Genomic DNA, 27,690 nt, shown 5'->3' with positions numbered 1-27,690 from the left:
AGAGAGAGAGTGATGATAAAACTCCACTTTGAGCCTTCCTGTAAGCTCAGTCACAGAGAGAGAGAGCAACATAAAAGAAGTAGAAGATAGGGATAGAGAGTGAGACAGTGTGGTGAAGCAAGCAAGCAACAGGGACCTACCACAGACACAAACACAGTGCTCTCTGAGGTGAAACTGCACATGATTTTGTCACCCCAGAGCAGACGGACTGGGTTGATGAATGGACAGTAGTGATTTATGTACAGGTGGGTGTACTGGACAGAGGAGACCGTGTTGCTAATACCCCTTAAAGTGTATTTTACACCACTTTGAAGTTTTCTTTCCAGAGCTTCTGCTGCGGGGGACCAATTGTATACCCTTCAAGGAGAAAATAATACAAGGAGGACCAAAGGCTAAGAAAATTGGACCATCTCCAACTCCCCTTTTTATTCTATGGCGAGTCCTGTGGGAAACATGTGTGAGGTGGACTGAGGGCTTGAATGCCAAGCAGCAAACTCTTATGAGACTTCCACTGCACCCAACTATCGGAAAACTATGAGGAGGATCCATTGCTTAGTGTGAGCAAAAGAGGGGATCGAGAACTATACCATCCACTCCTATCTAAGCCCCCCCCGCCCCCACACACACACACACACGCACACAGAGCAGAAAGCATGAAAAATCCCACTAATGGGTTTATTTGCTGTCAGATCTACGCCGATTTGTCATTCGCCGGGACCATTTCACTTGACACATTTCATAGTTGAGTAAGCTGCTTGGCTTTCTGGCTAGAGTTAGCTGTGCTCCAGCTCCAGCAACACTCTGCTGCCAGGCTCAAAGCTCATCGGGAAGAGAGCAGCAGGCAGCCAAATCGGGAGTCCTTCAGCCCTCATAGTCGTTGCAGTCCTCCAGTTTGCACTCTAATCATCCTGTTTAGGGTCCTTTCATTTTTGTAATCGGGCAATAGCTTTATTCTTTCCAATCGTTGGACAGTTTGGACAGACCATTGGGCCAGTTGTCCAAAGAGGCTTCTTCACACGGTTCCAGGGATATTTGGGTTGATTCAGTTTGTGTTTAAGATGTGGTGTGGGCCACTGGTTGTGCTGGCTGCGGTGTTCTGGACCCAGTGTGTCCTACTGGAAGGGGTGGATGCCAAGAAGGAGAGGAAGAGGCCGAAGGAGACCCCACCACAGCACACAGAGGCGTACAACACTACTCTCTCCAACAGCGAAGAGGTGGGCGAGAGCACCAAGGTAATGCTTGATTTGAAACTAAAATGTGATCTTCAATTCACCAGTGGCTACCTCCAACCTCTAAGAAGCTTAGGACTATAAGGTTCGATCTGTAAAAAATATGATTCTGAGATAATTAAAGATACGAACCCTCATTGGTTTGAATGGTGTCAGCAATTTTTATCTAGAATTTCTTTTAACTTAACAACATTAATTAAGGTATTTATAGTACTATATAGGTAGAGAACATTGAACAGTACAAGGCTATGTCAATCACTACATTTCGATAAAAATGCAGATAGAACCCTATAGTCCCAAGCCCTCTCTGCTTTGTAGACCCACTGGTGTATTTCAAACCTTATGGCTGAAATATGTATATTTATTCTGATCATACAAGTGCTGAAGAATGATTATGATTAGTATGTGGAATATGTTATTCACTTTATCAGTGGTATTTGATTGTAACTTGATTGTAACTTGATTTTGATTACCTGATCTGATAATTATCAAAGTACAGATTTAATAGAAAATACAATTGCAGTAGTGCTACCAAAATTGAAACAACATAAAATAGAATAAAATGTTATTGGTCACAAACACATATTTAGCAGATGATATTGAAGAGAAATGCTTTTGTTCCTAGTGCTAAATCCTTTGCTAAATCATCTGATTAACTTTGGAATCTATTCTGAGGCAAATACCTGAGCTGGAATGTCTTCCCCCTCAGTTTAAGGAGTGATAATTAACTTGTTATATTATGGATTGCAATGGCTGGTGCTGGCAGATGACATGCTCCAACAGCATTATTTGGGCTTGATTCATGTATAATTGGACTTCATTCAGGCTTTATGAATGTATAATCCATGTCAAATCAAAGTTTATTTATTGCATACACAGATTAGCAAATGTTGAAGCAGGTGCAGCGAAATGCTTGTGTTTCTAGCTCCAGCAGTGCAGTAAGTGTCTAACAGTACAATACAAATACAATACAGTACAAAAAGAAGAAATTATGAAATATCAGAATGAACAATGTTAGAGTCCTGAATATAAATAAGTGGTGTGTATTGACAGTGTTAACAATATATTGTATAAGTAGGAAAAGGTATTTACAACAGTAGTTATATAGGAGATGAGCTATGTGGAGATTACAGTATGCACATATAGACTGAGTAATCAATTATCTTAATTTCTCTGAGATCAATTTACATTTAAAGAAAATAATATTGCAGGAATGATAATATCTTATCTGTTTCTAACTCCAGAAACATTTTCAGATCAATTAACATTACGTAAACATGACTAAAGTGACCAGCGTTGAATGACTCTAAGGTGCAGTTTCTAAGGTGCAGTGTAGATTAACAAAATCTTCTATAGAGTGTTCTGTAGAGTGTTCCATAGAGAGAATGAGTGTAGTGATGTGGGCAATTGCCAGCATAGAAGAAGTGTGCCCTACTGGGTCAAGCCTGAGAAAGTGAAGTGTCTCAAATGTGTGAAATCCTAAATGGATGCCTTCCTGAAGAATGTGTGGTATGTGGACATTTAAAGGCTGATCAATGCATCAATTAGTCCTCACTGCAGGGGGCAAGCACCAATTCCCCAGCTTATCAGTTTTAAGGACTGTTTATTGACAAATCAGCACTCAAGAGGGTTTGGATCATCATGAATTAGGGATAAGAAAATGTGACAGTGTAGGCTACATTCTCTAAATGTGTAGCCAAATTATTTATTTAAAGATCAAATATGGACAGTAATTCGGTAGTTTAAAAGGCTTAATAATTTGGCAAACAGATAGAAAAGTAGAGTTTTACACCCAAGTATAATATATAAATAGCTTTGAAATAAACTGATGAAAAAGTTGAAAAAATATTGTTTCCATGTCCAAAAACAGCATTTGACCTTTCACATTATTATTTATTGGTTTATGGCTGGTATTGCATATTTCCAGGGGTTTCCAATGAGGTATTTGTTTTGCTTTTAGCCCACCCATTGTGTTGGCATTCTCAAATAACCCTCGCTGCCCCATCCACTCAATACCAGCCCTCCCTCCCTGTCCAAGATCTACCAGTTTGCCTCTGCTCTGTTTTATTTGCCATAGAGTGAGGTCTTGTTTCTGTATTCTCAAGAAGAAGAAGAACACATTATTCAGCCCTAGCCTGTCTCATTGTGGTCTGGCTGTGTTTATTTGACTTGTTTTGCCCTGTAAAAGCAGAAGGCTATGAAGCATGACCTTGTGTCAACCCCCAGGCTGCTGAAAACTGAGGACTACTGCACCCCACTGGGATATATCTGTTCTGTTCTCTCTCCCATCTATCTCACCGAGCCCAGGGTGTCTCTATCTCCAAAGCCCCCATTCGTCCCTTCCATCTCCCCCATGGTCCAGCAACAGGCCACAGGCAGACTGCCATGATGTAATTCCTGGTAAAGATAGGTGGGCAGATATTTAGAGAGCTTTGGCATTGCAGTTCCCAGCCCATTGATTCTGTCATTCACAGGGCCAGTCTGACTCCGCTGTGTCTGGGACATCCGATAGGGGCGTTGCGGCCCCAAAAAACTGGTGCAGCGTGCCGTGTAAGCCCCTCACAAAGCCCTATAGAAAGGGTTCTGAAAGAGGACACCTCGACAAGGATTATCCCCCTGTGCCCCCCCACTTACATTTTTCTCATCTTGTCTCCCACAATCTAAGGGTAATGACATAATCACTCCTAAGACCCTGTGTTATGCCAGATAGTGTCTCGGCCAAATACTGTCACCTCTAGTTGAGGACCCTGGGGTTTAGAATTTACATCTAAGATTAAAAGTGGAGATGTTCAAGCTTGGACAACGCAACAAGACTCGTGTAGGCTACATAACACTCCTTTAGGCTACGGAACTTGAGCACATCTTATTGTGCATTTTGTATGGACAATGCATCAGCAAAATGTTATGCTATATCATTTTTTAAAATGTTTTTTATTTCACCTTTATTTTACGCAGTGTGAACAGACAACAACACAGAGTTACACATGGAGTAAACAATAAACAAGTCAATAACACAGTAGGGAAAAAAATAGTCTATATACATTGTGTGCAAAAGGCATGAGGAGGTAGGCGAATAATTACAATTTAACAGATGAACACTGGAGTGATAAATGATCAGATGGTCATGTGCAGGTAGAGATACTGGTGTGCAAAAGAGCAGAAAAGTAAATAAATAAAAACAGTATGGGGATGAGGTAGGTAAATTGGGTGGGCTATTTACCGATGGACTATGTGCAGCTGCAGCGATCGGTTAGCTGCTCAGATAGCAGATGTTTAAAGTTGGTGAGGGAGATAAAAGTCTCCAACTTCAGCGATTTTTGCAATTCGTTCCAGTCACAGGCAGCAGAGAATTGGAAGGAAAGGCTGCCAAATGAGGTGTTGGCTTTAGGGATGATCAGTGAGACACACCTGCTGGAGCGCGTGCTACGGGTGGGTGTTGCCATCGTGACCAGTGAACTGAGATAAGGCGGAGCTTTACCTAGCATGGACTTGTAGATGACCTGGAGCCAGTGGGTCTGGCGACGAATATGTAGCGAGGGCCAGCCGACTAGAGCATACAGGTCGCAGTGCTGGGTGGTATAAGGTGCTTTAGTAACAAAACGGATGGCACTGTGATAAACTGCATCCAGTTTGCTGAGTAGAGTATTGGAAGCTATTTTGTAGATGACATCGCCAAAGTCGAGGATCGGTAGGATAGTCAGTTTTACTAGGGTAAGTTTTGCAGCGTGAGTGAAGGAGGCTTTGTTGCGAAATAGAATGCCGACTCTAGATTTGATTTTAGATTGGAGATGTTTGAAGTGAGTCTGGAAGGAGAGTTTACAGTCTAGCCAGACACCTAGGTACTTATAGATGTCCACATATTCTAGGTGGGAATCATCCAGGGTGGTGATGCTAGTGGAGCGTGCGGGTGCAGGCAGCGAACGGTTGAAAAGCATGCATTTGGTTTTACTAGCGTTTAAGAGCAGCTGGAGGCCACGGAAGGAGTATTAAATGGCATTGAAGCTCGTTTGGAGGTTAGATAGCACACTGTCCAAGGAAGGGCCAGAAGTATATAGAATGGTGTCATCTGCGTAGAGGTGGATCAGGGAATCGCCCGCAGCAAGAACAACATCATTGATATATACAGAGAAAAGAGTCGGCCCGAGAATTGAACCCTGTGGCATCCCCATAGAGACTGCCAGAGGACCGGACAACATGCCCTCTGATTTGACACACTGAACTCTGTCTGCAAAGTAGTTGGTGAACCAGGCAAGGCAGTCATTATAAAAACCGAGGCTACTGAGTCTGCCGATCATCCGGAGTTCACTGAAAATGTGTCCAGTAAAAAACTAATAATATTTATTCTGCCAACTGCAAGCGGTGCTTGGATCCTTTATTTAATTGAATGGAGTTATTATGGTTTGTTCAAATTTCACTTCATCCTCACATCTGTAATGTCTTGGAGAAAACAACCTGTTTATTAGAATTACATTATGATGGCAGGAGAACACCACCTTGTATCTTCAAACAAGCCAAACCGTTTATACATTTGCATGTTTTTTCTTTTCTCTCATTCAGTGGAAAGTCTTCTTATGATGGCATTCATTTAGCATCTGGCCCAACCCCAGTGAGAGCTGTTGGCAGGGTGCAGCAGACTACATTCCTTCAGAGATTTTCCATTTGAAATTGATCACAGTTGAGGTGTGGAGTGTTGCACTGAGTGAAATCTGGGGAGGTGATACCAAGCAGTAACTTTTTGCACCAAAATCTCTCACAGCACTAGACAAGTTTTTCTTCTAACCTTCGTCATAGCATAGATGGGTCATCATCCACGATCCAATCTATCATGATTTCACTGGCTAGCACAATAAATACAGTGTGAGGGCAGAACTACGGAAACAATATATCAATTTGCCACTTATTTCACTCCTTTCCAAAGTGCAGTGAAATCTGTCAGTGTGGAGCAGCAAAGGGCTCAGTCAGTCATGGCAGTAATGGAGGCAGTCAAGTCAAACATCACGCATAGTTTGTTGAGTAATGGTTAAGCAGTGCCCTGGGGGAGACTTGAGTTTCCCCTCTCTCATCCGAACACCATGCTTAATGAAGGAGTGATTCGGGACCGTTTGGATAGCCCAACACACCGGGGACTGGACCCATCCCACAGGAAACCCTAGGCCCACTAACACACACACACACACACACAGGCTGCACACAAAATTGGGAACAGAGTTGGAACTGTAAATCGAGTGGGAACAAGGATACCCTTACTGTGTGAGGATGAGGCCTTTCTTATGGGATGTTTTGTTTTATTACACGTCTTAATGACCCTTGCTTACTTAATGCATTACACAATTGATTTATGCACTCATTGAAATCCTGACAGACAGCCATAATACTAATAAACAGCCTTTTGTCATTACATCTGAAATCTACAAATAAAATAAACTGCAAGGACGATATTCCCATTGAGCCACGTTTTGGGTGCCAAAAATACAACATTTCTGTTTTTACATATCAGAGAGGTTCTGTTTGGTTTGGATTTCCTGTCCGAAATCCCTTGATCTCGTTTTATGTGCTGGTCATGTTCCTCTACATCAGATTCACATTGGACTCTTGAAAGAAAGCAACATGATTTCACTGCAATCTACCAGAGATTTTAAGTATATTCTCTCCCATGTAAAGAATTGTCTGGGGTAGAATGCATTGCATTAATCATAAACAGATGATGATCTGTGCACCTAGTCCAAATGATTGTTAAAATCTTGGCAATCGTTGAATTACTTTTAGGGCCTTTGTTGTGTTAATACATCAGTCCTATAGACATTTAATAGGTGTTGAAGCGTGGGAGAATTTTGCATGTGTTCTCACATTTGAATTTGCCTTTCATATGACCTATATATACTGTATATACAGTGCCTTGCGAAAGTATTCGGCCCCCTTGAACTTTGCGACCTTGAAGTGGAACAACATTTATTGGATATTTCAAACTTTTTTAACAAATCAAAAACTGAAAAATTGGGTGTGCAAAATTATTCAGCCCCTTTACTTTCAGTGCAGCAAACTCTCTCCAGAAGTTCAGTGAGGATCTCTGAATGATCCAATGTTGACCAAAATGACTAATGATGATAAATACAATCCACCTGTGTGTAATCAAGTCTCCGTATAAATGCACCTGCACTGTGATAGTCTCAGAGGTCCGTTAAAAGCACAGAGAGCATCATGGAGAACAAGGAACACACCAGGCAGGTCCGAGATACTGTTGTGAAGAAGATTAAAGCCGGATTTGGATACAAAAAGATTTCCCAAGCTTTAAACATCCCAAGGAGCACTGTGCAAGCGATAATATTGAAATGGAAGGAGTATCAGACCACTGCAAATCTACCAAGACCTGGCCGTCCCTCTAAACTTTCAGCTCATACAAGAAGAAGACTGATCAGAGATGCAGCCAAGAGGCCCATGATCACTCTGGATGAACTGCAGAGATCTACAGCTGAGGTGGGACACTGTCCATAGGACAACAATCAGTCGTATATTGCACAAATCTGGCCTTTATGGAAGAGTGGCAAGAAGAAAGCCATTTCTTAAAGATATCCATAAAAAGTGTTGTTTAAAGTTTGCCACAAGCCACCTGGGAGACACACCAAACATGTGGAAGAAGATGCTCTGGTCAGATGAAACCAAAATTGAACTTTTTGGCAACAATGCAAAACGTTATGTTTGGCGTAAAAGCAACACAGCTCATCACCCTGAACACACCATCCCCACTGTCAAACATGGTGGTGGCAGCATCATGGTTTGGGCCTGCTTTTCTTCAGCAGGGACAGGGAAGATGGTTAAAATTGATGGGAAGATGGATGGAGCCAAATACAGGACCATTCTGGAAGAAAACCTGATGGAGTCTGCAAAAGACCTGAGACTGGGACGGAGATTTGTCTTCCAACAAGACAATGATCCAAAACATAAAGCAAAATCTACAATGGAATGGTTCAAAAATAAACATATCCAGGTGTTAGAATGGCCAAGTCAAAGTCCAGACCTGAATCCAATCGAGAATCTGTGGAAAGAACTGAAAACTGCTGTTCACAAATGCTCTCCATCCAACCTCACGGAGCTCGAGCTGTTTTGCAAGGAGGAATGGGAAATAATTTCAGTCTCTCGATGTGCAAAACAGATAGAGACATACCCCAAGCGACTTACAGCTGTAATCGCAGCAAAAGGACGCCCAATTTTTCAGTTTTTGATTTGTTAAAAAAGTTTGAAATATCCAATAAATGTCGTTCCACTTCAGGATTGTGTCCCACTTGTTGTTGAGTCTTCACAAAAAAAATACAGTTTTATATCTTTATGTTTGAAGCATGAAATGTGGCAAAAGGTCGCAAAGTTCAAGGGGGCGGAATACTTTCGCAAGGCACTGTATATATATATATATATATATTTTTCCCTTCTCATATTTTGTGCTTTTCTACTTACGACTGGTTTTCAGTACCTCATAAAGTAAGTGAGCAGAGTACTTCCACAAGGACAGTGCTTAAACCAAACATAAATGAGCACTGTATTTATGTGGCAGAGTGGAACCACAAATGAGTACATAAAGAGAAGATCTCATGAGTATCTATCTACCTGGGGCATAACTCAGACCTGGGCTCAAATACTATTTGAAATCTTTCAAATACTTTTAGTGTTTGCTTTAGCCTTGTCTGAACTGCCCAGTTGGCATTATCTGCATAGTTGGGACTATTGGTTCTGTTGCAATTGGCAAGCTCAATCAAGGACAGGTCAAGTATTTTCAGAGCTTTGTGATTCCTGTCTGTAAATGAAAAACACTTAATGAATTAAATATATTAATATTAATTATTTGAAATTATATTAAATTACATTTGAATCCAGGTCTGGCATACTGGTAGCTCAGTTTTCAGCTTGATATCAATGTGGAGCCAGAGTCATTTTTGAATGGTTTCTCTTACCTACCACAGATACCTGGGGAAAGAGCCGCCACTGGAGCAATGTGAAGACTATAATTTGTACACAAAGCAGGTGTGACAGCAATCAGACTCTCTTCAGCTTTTAGACTTTTAATGTTGAGAGCAAAGCACGATTATTATTCCCTAGGAGATTTCATGAATACATTTGACTGTTTTAGTAGCTCTCGTACACTGGAAAGGAATGCACACTCAATGTATACAGTATTTGGCGTGTTGACACTGTAGCAGTTGTTTTGTGGAAACAAGGAAAAGATAACACGAAGGCTACGCTATAGGAATATGTATACGTGCAGCATACGCACACATAGTGGGATTTGAAATTCGCTTGATCCTTTACAGTTGTATCATTTTATAATTTGATAGCAAAGGCTCTGACTAAGGTCTTGAGGCCAATACTTAAAGCTTAAAAAAGAGCAGTGATACGAGCAAGAGCAATGTCCAGGTTTCTTATTTTTTCTCATAATTTGGTTGCCCCCTCAAGATTTAAAGTGGAGTGTATGTTTCTTGTGGTTTATATGCATAGACCTACACTTTGCTCATGTCCTTAACAACTTGTGTGTGACATATCTACAAAGTTAAAGTGCAGGGTGTGTGCAGTGTGCACCAGTTGCGCCGATTGCATGTCTAACCATATTTAGCGTTGTGGTAGTAAATCCTCTGTCTGTGAGGTGCATCAGGGGAGGGCCGGCATGGATGGGATATTCTTTAGAAGGGTTAACGTGGGTGGATGCATGACAGTGGGCAAGTGCGCAGGTTCTCCCTAGCCTAGCTCTAGCTGCAGCATGAGAATCCCTGCCTCTCTGGATGGGCTAGGCCCTAGCTGCATTAGCCTCCCCCACCTTGCATGGATGACTGCACAGGGGCTACAACGACTTAAAAACAAGAGATTAGGGACTCTTCTCCATCATCCTGTCCCACGTCAAACTATAGCGGTACCTCTACCTGTTCACACAACATGCTAGCAACATGAGCAATAATCTTACAAGCTTATTTTTTAGAGTGACTGGTGCACCCCGCTCTCACTGTTTGGTGGGTAAATCAAATCAAATAAAATGACATTTATTGGGCACATACACCTGTTTAGCAGGTGTTATTGCAGGTGTAGCAAAATGCTTGTGTTTCTAGCTCGAACAGTGCAGTAATATCTAACAAGTCATATCTAACAATACACAAATCTAAAGTAAAGGACTGGAATTAAGAATATATAAATATTTGGACGAGCAATGTCAGCGCTAAATACAGTGGGGCAAAAAAGTATTTAGTCAGCCACCAATTGTGCTAGTTCTCCCACTTAAAAAGATGAGAGAGGCCAGTAATTTTCATAATAGGTACACTTCAACTATGACAGACAAAATGAGAAGAACAAAAATCCAGAAAATCACATTGTAGGATTTGTAATGAATTTATTTGCAAATTATGGTGGAAATTAAGTATTTGGTCAAAAACAAAAGTTTATCTCAATACTTTGTTATATACCCTTTGTTGGCAATGACGGAGGTCAAACGTTTTCTGTAAGTCTTCACAAGGGTTTCACACACTGTTGCTGGTATTTCCTCCATGCAGATCTCCTCTAGAGCAGTGATGTTTTGGGGCTGTTGCTGGGCAACACAGACTTTCAACTCCCTCCAAAGATTTTCTATGGGGTTGAGATCTGGAGACTGGCTAGGCCACTCCAGGACCTTGAAATGCTTCTTACGAAGCCACTCCTTTGTTGCCCGGGCGGTGTGTTTGGGATCATTGTCATGCTGAAAGACCCAGCCACATTTCATCTTCAATGCCCTTGCTTATGGAAGGAGGTTTTCACTCAAAATCTCACGATACATGGCCCCATTCATTATTTTCTTTACACGGATCAGTCGTCCTGTTCCCTTTGCAGAAAAACAGCCCCAAAGCCTGATGTTTCCAGCCCCATGCTTCACAGTAGGTATGGTGTTCTTTGGATGCAACTCAGCATTCTTTGTCCTCCAAACACAACGAGTTGAGTTTTTACCAAAAAGTTATATTTTAGTATCATCTGACCATATGACATTCTCCCAATCTTCTTCTGGATCTTCCAAATTCTCTCTAGCAAACTTCAGACGGGCCTGGACATGTACTGGCTTAAGCAGGGGGACATGTCTGGCACTGCAGGATTTGAGTCCCTGGCGGCGTAGTGTGTTACTGATGGTAGGCTTTGTTACTTTGGTCCCAGCTCTCTGCAGGTCATTCACTAGGTCCCCCCGTGTGGTTCTGGGATTTTTGCTCACCGTTCTTGTGATCATTTTGACCCCACGGGGTGAGATCTTGCGTGGAGCCCCAGATCGAGGGAGATTATCAGTGGTCTTGTATGCCTTTCATTTCCTAATAATTGCTCCCACAGTTGATTTCTTCAAACCAAGCTGCTTACCTATTGCAGATTCAGTCTTCTCAGCCTGGTGCAGGTCTACAATTTTGTTTCTGGTGTCCTTTGACAGCTCTTTGGTCTTGGCCATAGTGAAGTTTGGAGTGTGACTGTTTGAGGTTGTGGACAGGTGTCTTTTAAACTGATAACAAGTTCAAACACGTGCCATTAATACAGGTAACGAGTGGAGGACAGAGGAGCCTCTTAAAGAAGAAGTTACAGGTCTGTGAGAGCCAGAAATCTTGCTTGTTTGTCGGTGACCAAATACTTATTTTCCACCATAATTTGCAAATAAATTCATTAAAAAATCCTACAATGTGATTTTCTGGATTTTATTCTCTCTCATTTTGTCTGTCATAGTTGAAGTGTACCTATGATGAAAATTACAGGTCTCTTTCATCTTTGTAAGTGGGAGAACTTGTACAATTGGTGGCTGACTAAATACTTTTTTGCCCCACTGTAGACTAGAATACAGTAGATAGAATACAGTATATCCATATGAGATGAGTAATGACACATGTGTAAACATTATTAAAGTGACAAGTGTTCCAATTATTAAAGTGTCCAGTGATTTCAAGTCTATGTATATAGGGCAGCAGCCTCTAATGTGCTAGTGATGGCTATTTAACAGTCTGATGGCCTTGAGGTAGAAGCTGTTTTTCACTCTCTCGGACCCAGCTGTGATACACCTGTACTGACCTCGCCTTCTAGATGATAGAGGATGGCAGTGGCTCAGGTGATTGTTGTCTTTGATGATCTTTTTAGCCTTCCTGTGACATCGGGTGCTGTAGGTGTAAATGTACGTGTAAATGAAAACATGCTCAGAGTTATGGGCTATACCGGTATGCCTACAGAAGAGCCAGCAATGGAGTGCTGTTCAAGATGCAGATCTTAACAGTTGTGTTTGTGTCTGCATCGCAAATGGCACCCTATTCCCTACTTGCCATTTGTAATGCAGACTGTGTTTTGGATGGAATGTTGCCTTCCCCAGGGAATATTTCCCTCCCTTTATTGGAGCAAATCAATTCTACTTAATTTCATCAAACAAACTGTATCACATACATAAGGATTATCTATTTTTATTTTTTATTTTACCTTTATTTAACCAGGCAAGTCAGTTAAGAACAAATTCTTATTTTCAATGACGGCCTGGGAACAGTGGGGCAGAACGAAATAGGTCTTTACACAGAGAAATTAAAATCATAGCATGACGAAATAGAAAAACTGTCAGTTATTTTTAATCTAGTTCCTATTCAGGATGGCACAAAGTAAACTATGTTCTTAGTCACATACCTTTATATCAGCACGTACAGCACATGAACAAAGTGATCCCGGCTGTTGTTTGAGTGCCATCCAGGGGCAGAACGACAGATTGGGGATTTGAACTCACAACCTTCCGGTTACTAGTCACACGCTCTAACCACTAGGCTACCCTGCCGCCCCATTGTCCTGAAACAAACTGTTTCCTGAATTATCATGATGATGATGTTTAATTGTCACATCAACTGGATGAGCACAGGGAAATGTGTTGTTTTACAGGGTCAGCCATAGTAGTATGACGCCCCTGGAGCAAATTAGGATTAAGTTCCTTGCTCAAGGGCACATCGACAGATTTTTCACCTTGTCGGCTCGGGTATTCAAACCAGCTCGGCTACCTGCCAACCTGGACATGGACATAATGAAGTTATAATTCAACGGCTACATCATTTTTGTAAAACTCAAATTCCATAATACATGTGTAACGACAGTTTTACTACACAGGTAGTACAGCTCTGCAAGCTTACGTGCAATGTCCATGGTATTGTAGATGTATGTCTAAACTGAAAACTGTGATGTTTTTTCATACTGTCATTGTGGTTATATATTTGTAAGTAAAGTGAATTGCCTTATCAGAATTGGTGCCTGTAGCAGTAGATATCACAATCTCAGTTGGAATAGAGCCCCCACCCCCAACAGTGTTTGATGTTCTGAGTAGTACCTTCAGTTTAACACCTTAAGAATGTCTAACACATTTCCCCAAATTGCCACTGGAGTGGTGTGCTCTCACAGCTGTTGAAAGACACAGCTATTGGATGGCACTCAAACAACAGCCTGGATCAAAGGGAAGAACAGACTGATACCTGTATCTATCCTCTACTCACTTTGTTCATGTGCTGTACGTGCTGATATAAAGGTATGTGAGTGAGAACATAGTTTACTTTGTGCCATCCTGAATAGGAACTAGATTAAATATAACTGACAGTTTTTCTATTTCGTCATGCTATGATTTTAATTTCTCTGTGTAAAGACCTTCATCTAGGGCATATTCAAGATAGTTTCACTGAGGTACAATGAATCATAATTTCTTATCAAGCTGTGGGAAGCACCACCACCTATCATCACTATTGGATGTAATGGTAGCAAAAATATGATGCCCACCTGTGTGTGAAGCCCAATCAATGAAAGTGAGAATAAAATTCCGATCTTAAAATCCTCATGAGGTATTGCTTTATTGCTATGCTACTGTAGCAACTCTCATGATATTTTGTGTTACACACTGAATAAAAGTGGAGTTTGTGTTACACACTGAACAAAAAAAGTTGGAACAGTGATTTGCGCAATAATGTTTTTTAGTTTGAATAACAGTAATAATTATCTTGGTTACAGCTGGGCCGACTTCATAAAATTGAGAAAATCCTTTAGGGCACGGTTTTAATCGCTTAATTACAATGGCGTGTGCTAACAACACAAGACGATAACAAGCAGAACGAGAGGACTGCTTTCCTGGCAGTGCTATGCTGACATTTTTATTATCACACAGGGTATAGCTAAGATACACTACCAGTCAAAAGTGTGGACATACCTACTCGTTCCAGGGTTTTTCTTTATTTTTACTATTTTCTACATTGCAGAATTATAGTGAAGATATCAAAACTATGAAATGACACATATGGAATCATGTAGTAACCAAAAAAGTGTTTTGTATTTGAGATTCTTCAAAGTAGCCACCCTTTGCCTTGATGACAGCTTTGCACGCTCTTGGCATTCTCTCAACCAGCTTCATGAGGTAGTCACCCGGAATGCATTTCAATGAACAGGCGTGCCTTGTTAAAAGTTACTTTGTGGAATTTCTGTCCTTCTTAATGCGTTTCAGCCAATCAGTTTTGTTGTGACAAGGTAGGGGTGGTATACAGTTGATAGCCCTATTTGGTAAAAGACAAAACCCATATTATGGCAAGAACAGCTCAAATAAGCAAAGATAAACGACAGTCCATCATTAATTTAAGACATGAAGGTCAGTCAATACGGAAAACTTCAAGAACTTCGAAAGTTTCTTCAAGTGCAGTCGCAAAAACCATCAAGAGCTATAATGAAACTGGCTTTCATGAGGACCGCCACTGGAAAGGAAGACCCAGAGTTACCTCTGCTGTAGAGGATAAGTTCATTAGAGTTACCAGCCTCAGAAATTGCAGCACTAATAAATGCTTCACAGAGTTTAAGCAACAGACACATCTCAACATCAATCTGTTCAGAGGAGACTGCGTGAATCAGGCCTTCATGGTCGAATTGATACAAAGAAACCACTAATAAAGGACACCAATATGAAGAAGAGGCTTGCTTGTGCCAAGAAACATGAGCAATGGACATTAGACCGGTGGAAATCTGTCCTTTAGTCCGAGTCCAAATTTGAGATTTTTGGTTCCAACCGCCATGTCTTTGTGAGCCGCAAAGTAGGCGAACGGATGATCTCTGCGTGTGTGTGGTTCCCACTGTGAAGAATGGAGGAGGAGGTGTGATAGTGTGGGGGTGCTTTGCTGGTGACAATACCTTTGACTTATTTAGAATTCAAGGCGCAGCATGGCTACCACAGCATTCTGCAGCGATACGCCATCCCATCTGGTTTGCACTTAGTGGGACTATCATTTGTTTTTCAATGACCCAACACACCTCCAGGCTGTGTAAGGGTTATTTGGCCAATAAAAAGAGTGATGGAGTGCTGCATCAGATGACTTGGCCTCCACAATCACCCAACCTCAACCCAATTGAGATGGGTTGTGATGAGTTGGACCGCAGAGTGCAGCCAACAATTGCTCAGCATATGTGGGAACTCCTTCAAGACTATTGGAAAAGCATTCCAGGTGAAGCTGGTTGAGAGAATGCCAAGAGTGTGCAAAGCTGTCATCAAGGCGAAGAATCTCAAATAAAAAAAATATTGGTTACTACATGATTCCATATGTGTTATTTCAAGGTTTGATGTCTTCACTTTATTCTACAATGTAGAAAATAGTAAAACTAAGGAAAAACCCTTGAATGAGTAGCTGTGTCCAAACTTTTGACTGATGCCGTATATAATTATAAGTTGCATGTTTGGGCTTACTTGAGTTGGTCTGAAAAAAACACGTAAGATGATCTACGTATGACATCAATATGAAAGGTGCAGAAGAGGTGCAGTTCTTTTGAGTCCTCAGGTATTAACAGTCAAGCGTAGCGTTAAGCTCCTTGTTTTGTGCCTTACTCTGTTGTCAATGTTCAGCGTGCATCACTTCAATCAAAAGTGGTGATTGTCAGTGTTTAAATCATCACACTCATCATTAAACTTGTAAAAGTGTAGCTTATGGAATATATGTTTTAAGATTTAATTTTACACCATCTCAAATTCAAAATATTTTTTATGTGCTCTTGTAAGGTTAAGTATGAAAGTGAGAGATATTAAGACAGAATTTATATGCAGCATGAATGGTAAAATAAAGAAAATGATTCAGTATAATTAACTGGCTGTGTTGCAGTGTTGTGGAAAGAATGTGGCAGATTATGCAGTAACAGTATCTTTGGCTTGACAAAATCTGTCTGCCTTTTATCTGTCGCCAGGCTTCAAAAGCACAACAAAAACCCACAGACATCCAACATGCAGGAGGCACTGTGTTACTTAACTTGTTTATTTTGTCTGCTGTCACAAGGAAAGAGAAAAGGGAGAAGACACAGAGAGAGAGAAAAAAAAGAAATGAAACCTTTTTCATTCTAGAATATTGAAGACAAGACAAACAATGGGTTACTTTGTTACTGTTGAATATAACGAAGGGTGAGTCTCTATTTCTGTGAAGAAAAGGCGGCATGTTAGTTTTGCAGATAAGTGATCCGTGTCCTCCTGCCAAACCTAAACAAATTCCATTTCAGACAGCTCACCTTCATGGCTCGTCCTAATCTCCTCTTCTATCTCCGCCACAGTCACTTGACATTTGGGGAGGAGGAAGGAGGGCTTTGCTTGGGGAGGATTCAAGGCATTTGCGGTTATTGGAATTCACACAGCTAGGGTTACAATGATTGGGTGGCAGAGGCCTTTCATTTGGATCAAGGTAATATGTCAGGAGTTTTTTTTAATCACCAAAAGGATGACATCATCACACATTCAGAACCCTGCATATCAAGCAAAGGTCTACAATCATCATCACTAGCATAAGGCAATGAACTTTACTGGCAAGTCAATTTCAACAGCCACTGTTGACTTTTATGGCATGCCACTGTATTTATTATCATATTCAATACGGTCATTACACTCCTGTAAGTATGTTTGTAGGTATAGGGGAAAGTGTTGTTGGTTGTTTATAAATGTTGTTGTAGACTAATTGGGCAATAAAACAGCCCATGGATAGAGATGTTTTACATGGTCCTGAATACACAGTATGATCATGGAAATGACCATGTGTTGAACAAAAATCCCTTGAGACGTCTTGTTTATTTTCCTCTGACCCTATTGGGCAAATAATAATTGACGTGGCACCTGAGTGAATTATCTGGAGAGAAAAAACAAGCAAAAAGGGAGTCTTGGACAGAAAAAGTGACTGAACATAGTTGGCAAAGTGAAAGGTATGACATAAAAAGGCTTTTTCTCTCTCTCTGAAATGGCAGTAGACCGGCAAAGAGAGACAGGGAGAAAGAAAGAGAGTTCACTTCATAGTGTGACCTGCCTTGATGTCTGGCACCATTTAATAGTATCTTACGGCAAGATTTTCCAATTATGGTTGGTAAGCAGAAAATATGACTCTGGATTCAATTACTTAGTTACAATACTTTGCATTGTGTGACAGTGGGGCGAAATGATTCCAGCCTGAAATATCTGATGAATCTTGCAATTAACACTGCTCTCCTCAAAGAGCATTTGTTATTGAGGAATACGAACACAGTGTAACAGTTTGGGGCTAGCTTGATTCTAAGTACATTCTGCCCGCACCCTTTTTCCCACTTTATTTTACTAGGCACTTGTTTAGTTCTCACTATTAATAAGCCAGGTTAATTCAACTACATCTGGCTCTCCTTGGTGTCTCATTGATTCATAGTAGGCCTGTGTTCAAAGCCTAATCCTAAATGCCAACATGGTATTCATTCATTCAACTGTGTTCATTCCAAAATCAGACCTTTAAAAGTGGTCTAATATTGGGAGGCCAACCGTGTCCCATGCCATCTTCTGTTTAGATCCAGCTATGCCGTCTATTTGAATGAAAAACATTTCATGGGTTTTCTCTCTCATGTGTCTTATAGATTCCTGACAACCAGAGAGTAGATCCCCTGGGATCATGGATGGACTTTGTGAAACGACCCGTAGACAACTTCCCTGGGAAATGCCGCAAACGCAAAAGGCCACTGGTAAATATAACAATGTCTTCAGTAGTGGTTCAAATAAGCTAGCTGATCAAGCACTGGTCCGTTCATTACATTGGTCACGAAGCATCTAGTACGATACATAAGTCGAATATTGATATTTTTAATATTGAAACAACTTTCTGTGTCAAATCATGTGTAGAGTATATGTATGATGATCCTATATTATTATGTGATGTGTTATTATTTCCCAATCTCTGTCAGCCAGGACCACCAGGCCCTCCTGGTCCTCCAGGCCCCCAAGGGCCTCCTGGATTCCCCGGGGCAGAGATCACCCAGGAGGTCCTCCTCCAGGAGTTCAAAGAGATGATAAAAGGTAATATCATATAAAGACATAAAATGTCATATAAAGACACAACATGTTACAAAGTCTGATCTGGTCCTTCGCTGAGTATGAAATTACATGTTGATTCCAAAACATTGGTGATTGATCAACTGCTACTGCTGATGGATCATTGTTTCTGTGAAGGCTGAAGTATTTCATTAGTAACTGACCATCCGGGGTAGATATCAGGTCTGAGTGACTGCAAACTCACTACTCTATTGCTGTACTGTAGTACTCAGAGAAAGTTGTTCCTATAGTTCAAAGTCAAGTCCATGTTCTTGTCATCTTTCTAGTTGAGATTCCCATATTCCTTCTGTGTTTTCACCAGAAGCTACAGAGAGGAGAGCTGCTGCAGTGGACAAGCAGACTAGTACCAGTCCTAGTCAGATACCCATGGCCCTCATTGCCCTGGAAGGAATGACCTCTTACAGGAGGATAGAGGAAGCCTTCCACTGTAAACTCATAGGACCTGTGGTTGTTGACAAGAAGACACTGATGGAGCTACAAAACTTTCAGACGGTACATTTTGGAGGAACAATTGAGAACAATTGTAAAGAATGTAGGAGTTTGTGAAGTATTTGGTCACCCCCTTGACCATCTTCTTTATCCTCTTGTCTTACTCACCATTAAGCCGTCTATTAATCTCCACAATCACTTTTCTTTCTTTCTATTTTCTTTCTTTTAACTTTGTTTTAAACACAGGTTTGAAGTTTTAACCAGCAATGATTCTGGTTATATCCACCTGATGTATAAGAATGAAGCCTGGAATCTTAAGGGATCACCCCTTCCCTAAAGTCTGACAAAGCAGTACCATGCTTTGAGTTTAGACTGGCTTCTTAGTCCTTAGTAAAAAAATATCTCCTTTACAACGCTCCACATCACTTTCTGGGTGGTATACAAAAGGCACTCTGTCTGTGACTTGGAATATGGTGCGGAGTGGACAAAAATAGACACGGTTTGAAACGGCATGATGTAGAGGAAGTACTATTCCCTGGGACATTCTGAGGCGGGAGGTTAAGAGTAGACAAAGCCAATAAAAAATATTCATCACATAGACAGGTTACAGCAGGTTAAAAATAAATAAATTCATCAAAATAATGTTTTTAATGAAACATTATATACAACGGGTTACCAACATATCCATATAATGATTGACATATTTTCATTAAAAATGTTATTTTGATGAATTTATTCATAGTATTTCATCCTTCCACAAGATATAGTCCCGATACAAATCTAGGGTTGCTACCCAAGCCGGCTGGTTGTTTGTTCTATCGTTTCGGATGCTCGAGGTGTTACCCAGTCGTTTAGTCTTTTTGTTCTGTATCTATGTGTCACGACCCAGTCGTTCGTTCTAAATGTTCCATTGTCATACTGGCTGGCAATATTCTTATCCCTTACTTGCTAGCTAGCCAACTATGGCCAGAATAACAGCAAAGTAGCTGCATTTGCATTTGTTTAAGCTGTTTTCTAGTGACATTTATTTGGATACATCCATAACAATGAGCTAATGATGCGCGATTTCTCCTGGCATAGAGAATGTGCTTACACGTCAGGACACTGTTGTTCAGAAGAGTCAGACAACAGCACAATCACTTCAAACTGAAGCTGGAAAGACTGCAAACTAGCTGCACTTCATTTCGTTTTACCTGTTTTCTATTGATATTTCTTTGTATATATTCATAAAAATGATGCCAGCTGATTCATGATTTAGACTGGCTGAGAAAAGCTGCCTGTCTGTCTGTCTGTCTGTCTCATCCTGACTCCCGAGACATTCATTACTATGGGACAGCTGGAGATCGAATTTGAATATTGAAACAATGTTGCAAAATGTCGGAGAGACAGACAGCAAGGTTTATACAAATCTCCGCTGTTGAAAACTAAAAAAAAACTGTTAGTCTAAAAGAAATGTGAGATAATGTCTAGATGCTTTTATAGTGGAGATCAAGTTTATAAATTGCCTGGCTGGGCTGATGAGACAGTGGATTGCGCAGTCAGATGGACCTGTCAGGCATATGTGTATAGGTGGCAGGGAAGTCAGGCGCAGGAGAGTCAAACGGAGTGTAAAATGGAGTCTTTTAATAATGTCCTAGTAACATGCTCCATAACACTAAACAGGAAAAGAACATAAACAAAATATGGGTACGAAGACCCGTCGCGCACCTATACAACAAACAACACTACACTGACAATAAACCATCTCTGACAAAGACATGAGGGGAAACAGAGGGTTAAATACACAGCAGGTAATGAATGGGATTGAAAACAGGTGTGTGGGAAGACAAGACAAAACCAATGGAAAATGAAAAATGGATCAATGATGGCTAGAAGACCGGTGACGTCGAACGCCGAGCACTGCCCGAACAAGGAGAGGCAACGACTTCGGCAGAAGTCGTGACAGGACCAGAATAAATTTTAACGTCATAGATTTAGCAGGTGGTAATTTGTGGAATAGACACCGGCTGGAATGCGTTTTTCACCAATCAGCATTCAGAATTAGACCCACCCATTGTATAAATAGTAATAATGGACTGTGTTACACTGTATTTACGTATATAAAGTGGGTAGTGACTTAGTCAGGCAACGGAATAAATAGCTAGTATTCCAATGTCTGTTGGAAAAGTTCGGATTATTTGCTCGGGTGTTCCCTTTGGCAGACATACATTTACAATTTGTAGCTCCTCGATTCACTTTAGCTAGATATCAATTGAGCCTAAATTATCTGTGAGTCATTGTACAACTCCATTCTGCAAGTCACATTGTATTTGTCCTTCCAGCCTCCTACTAAAGGTGCCTTCCTCAGAGGGACAGGAATGGACCAATCCACAGGACGATTCACAGCTCCCGTTACAGGGATCTACCAGCTCTCTGCTAATGTTCATATTGGTAAGGAATGTTTTTCTACTTTAGGGCAACCCAAATATCAGGGAATCATCTTGGGAAATGTATTGATTTGGAAGTTGGATATCAAATATCAAGACAATGCATGAGGGGCGTTGAGGCACAATTTATTCAGAGATTTTGCTAAAATATTGTACATCTTCAGAGGACTCTGTGACCTTTTCTTCAGATAGGTGTTTTTGAGCTGGATAATGTATAACCTCAGAGTAACTATGTTTCCTCCCTGAAGACCACAACGAGGTAAAGAGGAGTAAGAGTCAGCTGAGAGCCAGGGATAATGTGCGAGTGCTGATCTGCATCGAATCCCTGTGCCATCGATATACGTGAGTAGGCCTACCCTCAGTCCCAGTCTATTGATCGTCTACCGTTTATCAACAAATCTGTATGATGGAGTTTGAATATGCCTCCAATATCTAGTCACCCTATGAAACAAACTGAAATGAGTCCACTCCATACGTTTTCACCTTGGCATGAAGACCATATGGTTCTTATTTGTTCATTCTTATGCAACGCTGTTACATGGAATGAGGTAAAAACTATCCCTGACAAACAAAACAATATCATAACCATTTTTTTCTTTCCCCCAATTAGAGTTAGCTAATCTGTTACTGTCTGCCAGGTCAGGCTTTCTGATGTGTTGTTATGGCATTATATTGACAGCAGTCATTGAATCTGTGCCTGATAATCAGTGTTTAATGCCAGTTTTACTTTTGCTAGTATTTTACGAGCTGTTTAAGATGTTGTCTATTATACATTGTGTGGAACCAGTTAGGAATTTCCTGTGTTAAAGTGGAACACGTCTTTAAAGGAAATGTCCTCTCACCCCTTCTCCTGGTCCCTGTCGCCTCTAAATTCTTTATAGACTCACCTTTGACGCCTGGGACACCATGCTGCTTCCAGCACCACAGGCCAGGGTCGTATTAATTTGAGCAAATCGTATGAAAACATTTTACTATGAAAGAATGTAAAGGAACATTTCTTATTGGACATTTTATTTTTGGGATGTGTGAAGGATGAAGAGAACCAACAACAATATTACACACTTGTTTGTAGATACCAGAATATTACACACTTGTTTATAGATACCAGAATATTACACACTCATTTGAAGATACCAGAATATTACACACTCATTTGAAGATACCAGAATATTACACACTCATTTGAAGATACCAGAATATTACACACTCATTTGAGGATACCAGAATATTACACACTCATTTGAAGATACCAGAATATTACACACTCATTTGAAGATACCAGAATATTACATACTCATTTGAAGATACCAGAATATTACACACTCATTTGAAGTTACCAGAATATTATACATTCATTTGAAGATACCAGAATATTGCACACTTGTTTGTAGATACCAGAATACTGCACACTTGTTTGTAGATACCAGAATATTGCACACTTGTTTGTAGATACCAGAATATTGCACACTTGTTTGTAGATACCAGAATATTGCACACTTGTTTGTAGATACCAGAATATTGCACACTTGTCTGTAGATACCAGAATATTGCACACTTGTTTGTAGATACCAGAATATTGCACACTTGTTTATAGATACCAGAATATTGCACACTTGTTTGTAAATACCAGAATATTACACACTCATTTGAAGATACCAGAATATTACACACTCATTTGAAGATACCAGAATATTACACACTTGTTTGTAGATACCAGAATATTACACACTCGATTGTAGATACCAGAATATTACACACTTGTTTGTAGATACCAGAATATTGCACACTTGTTTGTAGATACCAGAATATTGCACACTTGTTTGTAAATACCAGAATATTACACACTCATTTGAAGATACCAGAATATTACACACTCATTTGAGGATACCAGAATATTACACACTCATTTGAAGATACCAAAATATTACACACTCATTTGAAGATACCAGAATATTACACACTCATTTGAAGATACCAGAATATTACACACTCATTTGAAGATACCAGAATATTACACACTCATTTGAGGATACCAGAATATTACACACTCATTTGAAGATACCAGAATATTACACACTCATTTGAAGATACCAGAATATTACATACTCATTTGAAGATACCAGAATATTACATACTCATTTGAAGATACCAGAATATTACACACTCATTTGAAGTTACCAGAATATTATACATTCATTTGAAGATACCAGAATATTGCACACTTGTCTGTAGATACCAGAATATTGCACACTTGTTTGTAGATACCAGAATATTGCACACTTGTTTGTAGATACCAGAATATTGCACACTTGTTTGTAGATACCAGAATATTACACACTCGTTTGTAGATACCAATATATTTCACACCCATTTTGGGTGATACGAGTACTGTTGTTCACATATTTTTGCCATTTCTGTTTATATAAAATAAGCAAAAAAATGTTTTATGAACGGTACCCAATATCTCCAGAATATGTAAAGGCCAACAACCTTGCTTCACAACTTGGTATTATCAAAACAAATGATAAATAATATTGTTATGATGGTTACCTTACCCCCCAAAAGTGTGCTCATTGTTGTTGATTTTCCACCCCAAAGCCTCCAGCCTGTCTGGCTCTCCCACACATGAAAATGCAGAGAATGTAAAATGAGCCTCATTGCAATGGCAGTTAACTGAAGACAAACATGATTGATTCACCATAAAAATGCAGCATTTTCCACTAAACAGGAGCCAGTGGTCTCAACAGGAGTTGTAGGACAAGACTCCATGCCTCCAATATTACTGTCTACAATGCAGACTTCATTAAAGGCTCACTGTAATGATGATGGTGATTCAAGACTCAGAATTAAGCAATGACATGTTTATTTCATGTGTACGAAAACACATTTTGCATGAAATATCATGCAATTCAACAATTTTATTTCATAACGTGTTAGGTGTGTATAGATATAGTAAAGTTATTTTGAACAAACGTAAAGATCAGGTGACAAGATTATGATTAATTAATATTTGTTGTCCGTTTTGCTCTTCATCACAGGTCGTTAGAGATGATTGTTGGATTGGAAAGTAACAGCAAGATCTTCACAGTGTATGTGCAAGGGTTGCTGGAGCTACAGGTGGGCTTACATTTATCAAACTGATCATCACAACGCTTGGCATGAAGATTTTCCAATAGGGTCAAACTGAATATAGAGTAAGATATTGCCCCCCAAAAAGCCTTTAAGAAGTGTTATGAAGTACAATTACTTCTTAACACTATAATGGGTTTTAATATCACTATAGCAAAACAATCAGTCATTATATTCCTGTATTTAAAATGTTATTGTATCTCCTCAGATTGGACAGTACACCTCCATATTTGTGGACAATGGTGCTGGGGCATCCATCACAATACAGAATGGCTCTGACTTCATGGGGATGTTGCTGGGTGTATAGCCTCACGTCCTGCCTTTGGGGCTGGGGGTATTCCTTCCCTCTTCCCATTGGACACCAGGGCCCTGGCCATCCAAGGCATCTGTCTTACCTGTATCTGCTTGGATTACTAACAGATGCTATCTGCCAATCCACATCCATGGAGGAGAAAGCAAAAGGCATGAGCAGCATTTGCAGCCATTGAACTTCTCTACTTGGGGTATCCTGGAAGAACCGTTTTGAAAGCTAAAGGACTGTCTCTTCCCAGACACCATGAATGCAAGCACTCCTATGGGCCAAGAAAGACACTTGTGCATACCAACAGACAATCCTAATAGAAGACTTCACATATTCAAATCACTCAATGAACATTTTGAATTTGAGATAGAAAAGCAGAAAAAATCACATACGTATTTTTAATACAGTAATAGCCTGATAGGAAATATGCTATAATGAATATCATTCATGAAATTGAAAGGTTTTTATTAATCTCTTTAATGGAATGGCAGTAGCTAAGAAAGTACAGTGCATAGACTCTGTGAGTGTGTATAAACACTGGATGATGCAAAGATGCTCAGTATGCATTGTACGGTTGCCCCAACTTCTCAGTTAGGGTTGAAGAAATTCAGAAGCATTTAGGAAAATCCAACCAGTAGTTTTTGAAAAAAAGGGAATTTTGGGATAGTTACCGGAATTTTGCAACCCTATTCTCAGTAAAGTGACCTCTACTGTATGTTCTATCTAGGGGGACTTTGTATGTCTCATGTGGAGTCTACAGCCCACTGAACAAAATAGAGGAAATATTGGCCTCTGTTTGGAACCATTTTGTGGGATTCAAATCCAAACTAAGGAATGTGGTTAGAGCATTGAAATGAAATGCAAGTATGTTGGCCATTCTGTTTCATACCGCTGTACAGTGCCTTCAGAAAGTATTTATACCCCTTGACTTATTTCACATTTTGTTACAGCCTGAATTCAAAATGGATTAAATCCATTTTTTTCTACACACAATACCCAATAATGACATGTTTTCAGAATTGTTTGCTAATTTATTGAAAATTAAATACAGAAATATCTGTCAAGCTCTGTCAAGTTGATTGTTGATCATTGCTAGACAGCCCATGTTCAAGTCTTATCATTGGTTTTCAAGCCAATTTAAGTCAGAACTGTAACTAGGCCACTCAGGAACATTCAATGTCGTCTTGTTAAATAACTCCAGTGTACTGTACATTTGGCCTTGTGTTTTAGGTTATTGTCCTTCTGAAAGGTGCATTTATCTCCCAGTGTCTGTTGGAATGCAGACTGAACCAAGTTTTCCTCTAGGATTTTGTCTGTGCTTAGCTCTATTCAGTTTATTTTTATCCTAAAAACTCCCTCGTCCTTGCCGATGACAAGCATACCCATAACATGATGTAGCCACAACCATGCTTGAAAATATGAAGAGGGGTACTCAGTGATGTGTTGTGTTGGATTTGCCCCAAACATAACGCTTTGATTTCAGGAAATAAAGTTAATTTCTTTTACAATTATTTTGCAGTTTTACTTTAGTGTTTTGTTGCAAATAGGATGCATGTTTTGGAATATTTGTATTCTGTACAAGCTTCCTTCTATTCACTGTCATTTAGGTTTGTATTGTGGAGTAACTACAGTGTTGTTGATCCAGCTCCCGTTTTCTCCTCTCACATCCATTTAACTCTAACTGTTTTAAAGTCACCATTGGCCTCATAGTGACATCCCTGAGCGGTTTCCTTCCTCTCCATCAACTGAGTTAGGAAAGACACCTGTATATTTGCAGTGACTGGGTGTATTGATAGACCACCAAAAGTGTTATTCATAACTTCACCATTCTCAAAGGGATACTCAATGTCTGCTTTTTCATGTTTCTATCTACCAATAAGTGCCCTTCTTTGCAAGGCATTGGAGAATCGCTCTCATCTTTGTTTAAAATTCACTGCTCGACTGAGGTACCTTGCAGATAATTGTATGTGTGGGGTACAGAAATTAGGTAACTATTATTGAGTCCATGCAGCTTATTATGGGACTTGTTAAGCAAATGTATAGTCCTGAATTTAGGCTTGCCATAACAAGGGGGTTCAATACTTATTGACTCAAGACTTTTCAGCTTTTTATTTTGAATTAATTTGTAAACATTTCTAAAAACACAATTCCACGTTGACATTATGGGGTATTGTGTATAGGCCAGTAAAACAATCTCAGTTGAATACATTTTAAATTCCGGCTGAAATACAACAAAATCTGGAAAAAGTAAATGGGTGTGAATACTTCTGAAGGCACAGTATTTAATATACCGTGTTTCCACGTAACGCTTATGCCAAATTATATAACTACCATGATCAAGCAGAAAAAATGTTGCCTACTGTTTTATAAAATGGCAGTTGTTTCATCAAAAGAGACTGACTTATGTTATCTTATTCAATTAGAAAATAATCACATTTTTGTGGTGTGTATATATCTCTATGTTTTTTTTGCCATATACTGTAGTTGATGAAGTTGTCTTTAAACGATGATAATATTTCATTAATACACATTGTTAAGAGTTGAATTTGAACATACATAGAGTGTACGTTCAAATGTATCTACACATGTAATGAAAAATGGACACGAATATCTTTTATCACCGTAGGGATCAATTTACAGTTTCAAGACTACCACAGATTGGATTATCATTATGTTTTATACTGATTTGCTTTTTAATAGCTAATATGATCCAAATTAAACTAAGGTAAAATATGATGTTATTTCTGTATTTACTCAACATACTGTATGTAAGTGCTGCGTAAAGCTTAACATTTATATTGGAGAAGGCTACAAGTATCAGCAAACAATGCTTTTTACGGAGAGAAT

General features: G+C 39.8%; 1 protein-coding gene across 3 annotated transcripts; it reads left to right on the top strand.

Moving 5' to 3' along the window:
• Positions 1-27,579, top strand: LOC118360751 (adipolin-like). 3 transcript variants are annotated; one of them, XM_035740126.2, is made up of 8 exons: positions 1-1,232; positions 18,087-18,191; positions 18,411-18,522; positions 18,869-19,050; positions 21,309-21,417; positions 21,662-21,755; positions 24,452-24,530; positions 24,751-27,579. In XM_035740126.2, exons 1-8 carry the CDS (start codon positions 1,059-1,061, stop codon positions 24,847-24,849), a joined length of 954 nt encoding a protein of 317 aa, XP_035596019.1. In that variant the 5' UTR covers positions 1-1,058; the 3' UTR covers positions 24,850-27,579. The 3 variants fall into 3 exon arrangements, with proteins under 3 accessions (XP_035596019.1, XP_035596018.1, XP_035596017.1); XM_035740125.2 differs by having other exon boundaries at positions 18,863-19,050; XM_035740124.2 differs by having other exon boundaries at positions 4-1,232; positions 18,860-19,050.
• The last annotated feature ends 111 nt before the right edge of the window (positions 27,580-27,690 follow it).

Source organism: Oncorhynchus keta, chromosome 28 (genome assembly GCF_023373465.1).
Source record: "Oncorhynchus keta strain PuntledgeMale-10-30-2019 chromosome 28, Oket_V2, whole genome shotgun sequence".
Lineage (NCBI taxonomy): Eukaryota > Metazoa > Chordata > Actinopteri > Salmoniformes > Salmonidae > Oncorhynchus > Oncorhynchus keta.
The sequence above is the reverse complement of the archived record's forward strand: the minus strand, read 5'-3'. Positions and strand labels throughout refer to the sequence as shown.

Bases quoted from the DNA above. Each gene is read 5' to 3' on its own strand.
- LOC118360751 (XM_035740124.2), top strand. From the start codon at position 1,059: ATGTGGTGTGGGCCACTGGTTGTGCTGGCTGCGGTGTTCTGGACCCAG. The intron at 21,418-21,661 runs GTAAGGAATGTT...TCCTCCCTGAAG, and splicing joins CTCTGCTAATGTTCATATTG to ACCACAACGAGGTAAAGAGG. The intron at 24,531-24,750 runs GTGGGCTTACAT...GTATCTCCTCAG, and splicing joins AAGGGTTGCTGGAGCTACAG to ATTGGACAGTACACCTCCAT.